General features: G+C 40.4%; 1 protein-coding gene across 14 annotated transcripts in view; it reads right to left on the bottom strand.

Annotated features, from left to right (window-relative positions):
- Positions 1-241: 241 nt before the first annotated feature.
- mark2b (MAP/microtubule affinity-regulating kinase 2b) overlaps positions 242-11416 on the bottom strand; it is a 53797-nt gene continuing 42622 nt past the window's right edge. For 6 of the 14 annotated variants that reach the window (XM_044182819.1, XM_044182829.1, XM_044182824.1 and 3 more), the window contains 4 exons: positions 9258-9284; positions 5653-5691; positions 4807-4916; positions 242-3196 (listed from right to left, as the gene is read on the bottom strand). In XM_044182819.1, coding sequence (XP_044038754.1) covers positions 2847-3196; positions 4807-4916; positions 5653-5691; positions 9258-9284 — 526 coding nt within the window. In that variant the 3' untranslated portion in view covers positions 242-2846. The remainder of the gene's footprint in view (positions 3197-4806; positions 4917-5652; positions 5692-9257; positions 9285-11416) is intronic. The other 8 variants (XM_044182820.1, XM_044182830.1, XM_044182822.1 and 5 more) reach the window with 5 other exon arrangements.

The following is an 11416-nucleotide window of genomic DNA, read 5'->3' as shown; positions in this document are numbered from 1 at the left end:
AAGTACTTCAAGTGCTCAGAAAAATGGACATTTGAACATCAACAATTCCATGACAACTGAGCAAGCGTCTGCCGAGGACGATCATGTGATATGACTGAGAGTTTCAGCGACAGCTACTAAATGGACCTTGTGGTGAGATTTTGTCAGCCACAGGGCCGCTGAGAGCTTCCTGGAAGAGCGTAAGATTATTTAACTGAACACATTTATCTTGCTGTTCACAAAATGGATTTCACAGGCCGACTCATTATATCATTGTTTTTATTACTATCATTGTAATTTTTCATCATTTTGTCTTTGCACAAAAAAAAACAAATAATACATTTTTCAGGAGTTGATCACCCCTCCCAACCCCAAACCCACCACTACAGTTACAGTTTGCTCAAAACACATTTAAAATCAATGTAAATTACAGCAATGTAAAACAAAATAATGTAAAATAAAATCAACCCTGAAAGAGATAATATAACAGCAACAGCCAGAATAATAATTAGAATCCAATACCCAGCACCTTAATACAATGATCAACTTTTAAAGAAAAATCTGACGTATTAAAAACTGAAAGAAAAATAATAAAACGACAGTGTGTCATTGTGATAGAAAGAAAGAAACGTGTTCAGTTAGGTACAACCAGCTGACGGGACCCAGCATTGTCCCCATCGCCCCCTTTCTCTAACCACCGTGTGTGTGTGTGTGTGTTTTTCTTCTGCTTTGACAAACTGGAGCATCAATGCCAAGAGAGCGAAAGGAAGTGGCTTCTTCTGGTTTGTGGTTTTGAACGTGAACATGTGCTCTATATATGAGAACATCTTGACGAAGAAGTGTTTCCTGCTTTCTCTCTCTTCTTTAAACCAGTCTGGACCGATAAGGCCTTTAAAAAAAAAAATAAAGGACACAAAAACTAGACAGATGGGGGGAAAAAAAGTAAAAAATGGCCAAAGATGAACGAGCAGTAGTCGTCACCATCAACATCATTAAATACATCGATATCTCCTGTCTGCACTTGGGAGGTTTTGTGTTTAATACACTATGAGCTGTGTGTTAAATGTGTGTGTGTGTTAAAGGTGCACTACACCGAAAAGGTAGCAATGATATGCTCCGACGTGACCCTTCACACCCCGTCCAAATCTGTACAAACCCAAATTTTTCAACGACACAAAAATATATTATCAAATCAAAAGTAGAAGAAAATAATTCACCATTCATCATCGTCGTCCTTGTCGATTCTTTTTTTTTTTTTCCCAGGGATCTTTTATAATACACTCACACACACGTACTGTTTGTTACATACTCAAAAGACACCTTTCTTTTGTGTGTGTTTGCTCTTTGGGAACACGTGTAGCAGAGAGGGGATAGGGGAGAAGAAAAGAAAAAGGGGGGGGGGGGGTCGGGAGGGCGGCACAAAATGCATCGGTTCAGGGTTAACATTCTGGATATGAAGGCGTGATGCCAACCGAAGCTATACCAACATTTACAAAAAAGTACAAATAAATCATTTGAGTGTTTATGTGCTGACGAATGCAACAAAAACAAACCCCAAATTTAATTCTATAAAGAAAGGCAACATAAAATCCATCAACAACCCCATCCATGAACCGTCTTCCCTCCCCAGTTTCCCCATATGCCCCTCTTTTCCAGTGCACAACTCTTTAAAAGCCATAAAAGAAGAAACTAAAATAATAATAATAAAAAAAAAAAGTCATAAGTACGGACTTGAACAATCTATGGCATCAAGTCTAACTGGCCTCTTCGGACTTGATGGCGTGAGAGAAATTAAAAATGAAGAAAACGGGAGTGATGAGGCGAAAAAAGATGGATGTGTTTGTGCTGAGTTCAGTTTGAAGTTAAAGGAAGAGGGTGGTGAAGAGCGTGTGTCTGTGTGTGTGAGGGGAGGAGGGAGGTGGTGGAAGGATGGATCAGGTGGATTTTTAAAAGTTCATTTTGGGGTGAGAGGGGAGGTTTGGGTGGGCAGGTGGAGGGTGGAGAGGGTCCTTTAACTGACAACAGCAGAGTTCGTCCATCCAAGTTCATCTGTAGGGGTGTGTGTGTGTGTGTGTGTGTGTGTGTGTGTGTGTGTGTGTGTGAGAGAGAGAGAGAGAGACAGTGGGCTTCAGCGACTGGCTCAGTTGGAGTCCATTCCGTTTAGGAAGAGAATCAGAACAAATTCAATCAAAACTCCTTTGAGCTTTCCAGCAAAAAAAGGCTCCAAGCTTTCTGTCAATCATCACCACTTAGAGATTTGGAGACAAAGTAGAAAGTTTCTTTTCAGCAATTCTTCTGCTCTCTTCGTCCTCCATTCAATCCCCATTTTTACCTGGTCCCCCCCCCCCACCCAAATAGACCTGGCAGCGGAACCGTGCAGAAAAACTGAATAAATAGCAGGAAGAAGTGACAGGAGTGGTCAAAGTGATCAAAGTGTGACTTCTAAAAAACAGAGAGAGCAGATTGGACATGCAGAAGAGTGGAACTTCTAAGTAGAATGTGACCAAAAAAACAAAACAAAAACAAAAACAAAAAAACCCGAGCAGGGAAGAGAGAAGACCTCGGTCTATAAGTACTTCACAACTCAGAAGAAATCAACTCAGAGTTTCTAATCGCAGAGCCTCAGGAACTGTAGGAACAAAACTGCTAGAAAAGAAACGTTTTCTAGTCTCAGAGAACCGATAGCCCTACTTCAGACCTTTGTCCAGATAACAATTGCGTTATTTTTAAAGTGATCCCACCCTTTAGCTTACCTCCAGACCTCCACAGTGCCCCCACCCCGCTTACAGCATCATCGTCATCCTCGCTATCACCCCATTCACCCTCCCACCTCCACTCTTCAATCTCTCCTCGCTGCTCCTCCGCACTCACAGTTTGAGCTCGTTGGCAATCTTTGAGGCAATGTTCTTGAAGGCGATGGACGTGCCCGAGATCCGTTTGAAGCGCACGCCGTTGAGGGAGAGCCGCGGGAGCTTGCACACCTCCATCTCCCACTGGACGAAGTCGTCGCGGGCCGGGTTCCCCGACACGCACAGCAGCATGTAGCGCTCGCGAAGCTCGTACTCGCAGCTGTTGGAATCGAGCACCTTGCGGATCTCGCGCATCATCTCCATGGGCTCCATGGACGACGTGGTCTTCATGGACCAGGTGAAGCGAAGCGAGCGTGGCTTGGCCGAGTCCTTCTGGCCCCCGATTGCCGGAGGGGTGCCGGTGCCACCTGAGGGGGGGGAGGAGAGGGTGAAGGATGAGAGTAATAAATAGACAAGAGGGAAGAATAAAGGATAGAATAAAAAGACAATAGTCTGAATCAGAATTGACTGCCATAACCTGACATCGATAACTGAATCAGGATATGAAGCTTTAAAAACTTTTCAGTGACAATCAGAGTTTCCAGGGCGTTTTATGTCAAATGCTGCAGTGACAAAACAACTGTAAATGACAAGGGTGTTGTGAAAAATTCTCTCAGCTAAAGCTGCAACTAATCAGCATTTTCATTATCGATGCATCTCTAAGTTGTTAATTCAATTAAAAGAGCACTCCTGTCACTCAGTGTTGCACTTCCATAAAGTTGAGGGACTCTTAAGAGACTAATTTATAAAAGAACAGACAAAATCAGGATTAATAGAATAATTTTGTTAAGACTCTCCCTACCTGGAAAAGGCCAATGTCTTTCACACTCCACTGCCCAATCTAGCCTTTTCTCTTTCAATACCTAAACTCGATATGATACTGATTATCATCAATGCACCCTTTTACCAAAATGTACTGTTTGTTCAACAGCTACCTCACTGCGAGGAACTCATTAGGATAAATAAGATAATAGGGATAGCTATGTGTGGCTAAATGAAAATAACTTCTAGCAGCAAGAGTCAATTTCATCATGATATTGACTAAGAAGCTATATTTAATGTTGATAGGTCACATCTGGGCAATACCTGCGTAATAAGGTCAGTACTGAGCTGAAACCGAACCAATCTGGCAGAAAGGATCTGTGCATCCCTAGTTGCACAGTTTTCCACTGTTAATCAGTTACTAATTTTGTCAATAAAATGGTTTTGCTTGTCTCATCATCCAAACACCCAAAAGCTACTATATCAATTTACTTTGATATAAAAGAGAGGAAAGTTTCAAATCCAGATTTGAGAAGCTAGAACCAGCGAATGTTTGGCAATTTTCACTTGATAAATGACTAAATTAATCGAATTAGTTAATCGACTACTTGATTAATCGACTAATCTGAACTGTGGAGTACCTCAAGGCTCTGTCCTTGGCCCCATCTTATTTTCTTATTTGTGTTTTTCTATCTTTATGCTACTGTTGGGCCTTTAATCATTTTATTACATTTTGTTGCTTTTATGCAGACACTTGGCTGTCATCAAGCCTGGACACTCTGTGTGATGTCCCAAAATTTTAATGTGGATAAAACGCAGGTCCTTATCAGTCCTGAGAGTGCTCAAAAGACCTTGCAGCAGTCGCTCAAACTTTTTACCTCGAATATCAAGCTGCATACTAAGTAATTTAGGTATCACGTTTGATTTTTGATTCTTGTCTGGATTTTTCTGTTCATCAAGAAATATTTCTATGGTCAGACATTCTAATTGTTTTAGCACTACTCTCATCTGAAGCTGTAATAAAGACCCTCATCTTGAATCTAAATAAACCACAGTAGCAATATGGCAAGATTGGTTTTGAGGTGAAATACTAGGGAAACTCTGTTGTCTTAATGCAAGGTGGTGAGGACATCATTATTGAGAGTGTTATCAAAATACTACCAAAGTTCTATTTATCCTACTATTGACAAAAGTAGAAAAAAGTAATAAAACATACCAGTGTTACCAGATCCTGGTGAGGAGTTGTTCTCATCGTTGTTAGAAGAGGAGGAGAGAACACCACCAGATGTCTTCTCTGACTTGTCCACTGTACTGCTTAGCATGGACCTGGGTGAGGAATGGGAGGGTGGAGGAGAAGGAGAGAGGTGGAGGAGAGGAGAAAGAAAAGACAGATAAAAGAGATGAGAGAACAGGTTAGGAAGAGAAAAAGTGAAGGACAGGAGAGGCAGGGAGAAGGAAGGGTGAGGGAGGATGAAGACAAGACAAGCAAAGAGAGAAAAAGAAGAACAGTGTGAGAATTGAGAGAATTATTTAAAAAGTAGAGACAAAAAAGGAGGGAAGGAGGAGGGAGAAATGGAGGAGTGATTGAGAGGAAGAGGGAGATGATGAGGTTGTGGAAATGAAGACAAAAAACAAATTTTTCTTAAGTACCCGTGTGTTTGTGTGTGCACATCTCTCAGGTTACTGAAATGTGTGGATTTATATATTTGTGTGTGAAACAGTAAATTTCAAGTCTGCTTACACACAAACACACATTTGGGTACTTCGATTCTGATTCCCCCTCCCACACACACATGCAGGTCAACCTCCACACCAGCACTCTCACTCTCTGGGATGCTACCATTCACTGCATTCAATCTCCTGCCCCCTGATTGGTTAAGCCATTATCACTATCACCATCACCAACCAATTACATCCCATTTCGGCCCCCCTCACCCAGCCATTCACAACAAGCTCAGAGATCATCTACTGATTGGCTCCAGTCTACTGATTGGCAGGCGGTTTTGGTGGAGTCTGGGGGTTTGTATAGTTTTAATTTTTTTCGGGCTGTTCTGTATCTCACCTGCTCCCCTCATCCCGACCCTCTCCCTCATACGGACTCCTCGAGAAAAATCAACACAAGTTTAGTCTTTTTGAGGGCTAGGGGCAACAATTGGACTCTTACACAGATAGTAAATCAGCTGGTTGAACACAGTTGCGCTGCTCGCCATGCCTGCCTGAATGTTCCAATCCAACCACATCAAGCATCGATGCCAAATATCTTATTTCCACTCCAACAGCAAATTTAAGTCCAGAGCCACCTGAGGACTTCACTGCCAGCATGCAGATCCCAATGCCAGTCCACTCTGTGTAACCACTGTATCACAGCTCCTCACTGAGGAGACGTAATGGGTTGAAAAGATGAGTGAAGAAAAGGATTGAGTTGCACCACCTATTCATAAATACATTACTAAGTTTATGTGTAAAGTCCCTCTTATGTTCTTAGTAACTACCAGTTTCAACTAGTTTTGCAAGTCGTTTGACTTACGAAATTGGGTTGCACCATTAAAATGTGCAAGTGTCTTCAAGCAATCACTTGTGTGAACAGGAAGTCACTGTAGCATCATGAGTTGTAACATAACTTCCAAAAATAACAGTTTAAGGAGGAAAATAACTGCCAACTGTTTGAAAATGTAGGCAAATAATAAAATATATGTATACATGGAGAAATGTGTTTCAGAGTTAATAGTATTCATGTGGTTTACAGTGAGAAACCTGATTATGCTGACCTAACTGATGATATTGTAACAACTAATATCTACTAAGACCTAGTTTGTGAGGTGCAACCCATTTTAATTTAGTGACACATAAAACTCTACTTACGTTATAACTAGCTTAAGCTGGAACTTGTGAAAAGCTGGTACAACCAGCTGCAGAATGAATCAGAAAAAGGTGGAGGATGAAATAGAATGGCCTGATTAGAAAAGGAACTGGTCTAGAGCAGTTCACAAAATGAGGTGAACCAAATTAAATGAAATGGAAAGTTTGGACAAAAACTAGAAAGCTCAAAATGTCATGGTTCATGTTAGATGAGAATTAAAGTATTTCCAACAAGTTGGAACAGAATGGAATGGCTTGTAATGGATGGGATTCCAACAAAATGGAATGTTGGGAACAAAATGTTAAACAGAACAATTTGGAACAGAATGGAATGGTCTGCAAGACAATAGAATGGGTTGCAGCAAAATGGAATGTTAGGAACAAAATGTGAAATGGAACGTTTTGGACCAGGATGGAATGGTTTGGAACAGAATGGTTGGCATAGTGAGGGCGAGTCGTACGGCTAAAGGAGGTTAGGAGCATTAATGATCCCAGCACTGCATTAAAACCTTTATTAGTAACATTGGACCTACACACAGGTCGTTTAAAACACACACACACACACCTTCCCTGACAACAACACTATAACTACAGCCTATATATCACACACACATTTTCTCACTCATACCAGCAGTGAAGATTGACAACACACAAAACAAACTCAATGGTGAAAAGCAGACAAAGAAACACAAAGACAGACAGCAAAACACATGCAGACAATGGCAGCGAAGTGACGCACATATGACAAATACATTCAACAGTTTATGTTCTTAAATTCAATCTGTTGTGGGAACAGACAGCATTCCTGTTTTGTCCCATTAAAAAAACAACCCAAAAACATCATGTAAAACACCTCCTGCAACAGAAACATGATAAAAAATATAGCACATGGGAAATGACAAGTGGGTGGAATGGTAAAAAGTTACACAAGGATTTCTTAAATAATAGGTAAATTGGTGAACAATGTAAAATCACGTCATTTGTGCCATTTTGTGTGCCCTGTATGAGTTAAATATGAAGGGATGCAAAATGGCTCTCAGAGGGGCACTGTGACATCAAGGGAAAACAATGGACTGATGAGATGATTACTTGAAGCCAAATATATCTCACTTGTCTGGTTATTGAGAACTGTCACTGTCCACTACAACATAGAGTGCACTATAAATAAATATAACTACAATCTATTCATATACTCAAACATAATAACCAATTTGCCCCATATAAATAAATATATTTTTAAGGGGAGATTAATTATTTCTCCCTCTCATATTTCATGATTTATGAGAATCCTTAAATAGACCAAAGGTATTGCTACTTATTTAGAAAAACTGAAAGGTAGTTCATCATGACACTGTGATAATAAAATAGTATTACAACTTCTAACCACCAGGTGGAGCAATGGTCCAGATTAAAGGAAAATTGCTCTACCTGCTGGTAAAAAGCAGACAACACACTCAAAAGCAAGTGTGTGTGAGACAAATGTGGTTGTGAAATCCGGTGCGTTCAGCTTATATATATAAAAATGTAAAATGTGTCAACGTGCGTTTAGCATCTGCATATAGTGCCAATATCTACATGAGCATGGATGATGTGTCTATGTAAATGTTTGGGTCTGTTAGTGCAAATATGCATATATGTACATGAAGTGTCATCTGTGTGAGTCAACAGCATAAAGGTCTTTTCCAGCCAGAGTGGGTCAAAGCCATCCAGTTCTGTTGCTGCTGCTGTTAGAGAGCAAGTGCCAGAGTGAGAACAGAGCAATGAAAGAAAGGAAGAGTGCAGCCTCCAGAAAAGAGAACAGCCTGAGAAACACTGCAGCCCCGTCCCTCCTGGGTCCTCTCCTCCTCTACCTCTGTCCACAAGTACCAACTACAGCCAACTGTCTTACAAATTACTTCCCCTGTAGGATCATCAGAAAACACCAAAAACTAAAAACACTCCAGTCTAATGGCTAATGAAAATTTGATTCTAGTGACCAAAGAGATGAAGCGGAGACGTGAGATGGGTGATGGTTTGGTAGGTGGCGTTAGCTTGGATGATGATTAGCAACATTAAACAATCCTGAACAATAATTAGTCTTCGTTATCCCAGAATAAAATGAAAACACCTGCTCATAACACCTTAAAAACAGAAATCGCCTATCCCTGTGCATCTTTTCTCTCTCATATGCTTATGGAAATGAGGACATTAGTATAGGACTCTGCCTATGGAATGACATTTTATACTATTACCTCACCAGTTTTTATGATTTGGAGAGGAAGATCTCCATTAAGCTCAAAGAAAGGACAACATCTGAAGCTAAGAAAGGGAAGAGCAGGAAGGGAGTAGTTTGATCTATTGCACCATTAAGACTCAACCTAAATCTGGGATGCTATAGGGGGATACAATCCCACACACACTCTACCTGGTCAACAACATGGAAAAAAGGGGGTGAGGAAGAGGTGGGTGGGAGGGACGATGGAGGGACAAAGAGGGGTGAGGTGTTATTGTGCCGCATGATGATGGAGTGAATGAGTTAAGTGAGTGGGTGGCTGTGTGAGGGGGAAGTTAGTAAAAAAATAAATAGATAAATAAAAATGGGCCAAAACACGGCACTCAAAACCAGAAGGCTCAAAAAAGGGCCAACCACAGACAAAAAGGAGGAGAAAAGATAAGGCTCAAGGCACAAAGGAAGATTTCAACAAAAAGCTGCACGAAACACCAAAAGGGGAGGAAAAATATATATATATATGTAAAATATATATGAAGAAGAGAATATACGTATATATATCAAGGGGTTATATATTTAACGTTGGGGATGTTGCCTACCTTCTCGGAAACCTGAACGAGAGATTTCTACAAAAACAAAAGAGGGATAAAGAAAGAAAGAGAAACAAACGTATATATAAAAACGTATAGATTTGTGACTTTCCTGTAAAAGACAAGCTGCCCTCTGAGTAGCAAACTTTAAAGCAAACTGTCAGAAAAAATAAAAGTCCAACATTAACCAAGCTCACTTGGGATTGAAGCAGCAAGCACAACCAACATTAAATAACCAAAAATAAACAAAAAAAGAAAATCAGTTACTGCTGTCGACTTTGTATCTGAATTATTGGTGTGAAGGTGTGAACAGACATTATTTAATGCACACCAAAACACCTTAAAGGGATTTATTGAGCTCAGTGGGAAAATTACATTAAAAGACCCTGTTTGAACACACAATCGCCCCCCTCCCAACATGAAATGAAGCGCTCCTCCACATACAGAGCAGTCCTGGGTGTTCCTGAAAAGAAGTGTTCATGAGGTGAAAAGTTCAAACGTGATTTAAAAACAAAAAAAACAAAAGAGAGAGAGAAAACCACCTCCATTACACACACACGACACATTTCAAATGAAAAAGCACAGGTTAAGCAACAATATAATCTTTAACACACATTGAGAAACTGAATCTGCTTCACACACACACGCAAACATCACTCTGCAGACCAAGCAGGAAAATGCAGTGGTGAGGTTTATGATATGTTAGTAAAACACACAGCTTCAGTGTATGTGTGTGTGTGTGTGTGTGTGTTTGGTCAAACTGTACAAATGCAACACAATCTCTCTGTCTCCACCAACTACTTCCTACCAGCACGCCAAGTTGTGTGTGTGTGTGTGTGTCTAAGTGTGTGCGTAAGTGTGTGCGTGCATGTGTGTCAAGGTGTCCCCACTAGTGGTATTTATAGTTGAGGGAAAAGTGATATCTCCGGTGTAACCATGGATACTGTCACCACGGAGCTACAGTATCTCTGAGTGGGAGGCCTAGAGAGTGGCAGTGCCTGTACCTCCACCTCTTACACACACCCCAACTCTACACCAACACCCACGCATGCAGGCAAGACACTTGATCATTCTCAATTTCTGTCTTTTTCAAGCTAACAAAATCAGCAAAAACACAACTGTATACTCATTCTCTCTTTTCTCTTTCTCCCTCTCCTAATGAACCTCCAGGGCTGGTTGGTGACACAGGAGCAACAATCTCAACCTTACCTGCTCTCTTAGCTTTTCATTCTTTCACTGCTCACTTGGACCTTCCTCTTTCATCTTGTTCCACCTTTAAACCCTCACTTCCTGTCACTTCCACTCCTCCACATCTTCCATTCTGATGGCGGCCTCTGATTATAATATGCAGTCAGCCTCGCTGCTCCTCTTTTCGTCTCCTCTGCGCTCCTTTAATTTTCTCTCATTCTGACTCAGCTGTGTACCGACTTCATCGCCCTTCATACATGATTTAGATGGAACATTGACAATTTCGTCTTTACTAAATATCTATCTGCCTGATGAATTATGTCAAGTAAGAAAGCAAGAGAAAAATAAATTCATATTCTCCTTAGTAAGACCCTGCCTACAACTGTAAATCTGTAATAAATTACGTTTTAGTGGTAGAGCAATGTAATTTAAAAAGTATATCTATTTTTCTCATTGTCATCAAATCACATGAAAAGACCAAAACCGACAATAAATCCATCATAACAAGTACTGTCTGTGCAGCCAAAGCCTGAAATATTCCTCTGTGCCAATAGAGCTCCAATGTTGTAAAAAAAAAAATTAAATTAAAAAAAATAAAAAAAAAAAAAAAAAAAAACTATTAGCAAACACATCACTGAGCCACATGGTCGCACGGTAACATGGTCTTTCATTATGATGAACATGGGCACCATACTTTATTTTGATTCAATCCCACATACACCGTCCTGCTGTTGTAAATACTCACTAGTGCACCTAATATATATTACTCCATGGATAAAAATAGTCCCCAGCAAATGCCCTATTTACCCCTGTTAGAGTAATGTTTGGTAAAAACTTCAGTGTCCACCTGATTAAGGAAATAACTTTTTTCTATGAAACTGAATGAAATGAAACTATACATTATATATAAATTATATAGATTCAGTAAAAACCAAAGGGCCGGGATTTATAACCACGATGTACTGTCTTCACCTCACTGT

This window comes from Siniperca chuatsi, linkage group LG22 (assembly GCF_020085105.1).
Source record: "Siniperca chuatsi isolate FFG_IHB_CAS linkage group LG22, ASM2008510v1, whole genome shotgun sequence".
NCBI classification, from domain to species: Eukaryota; Metazoa; Chordata; class Actinopteri; order Centrarchiformes; family Sinipercidae; genus Siniperca; species Siniperca chuatsi.
Note: the sequence above shows the minus strand (reverse complement) of the source record. Positions and strands in the feature narration are given on the sequence as shown.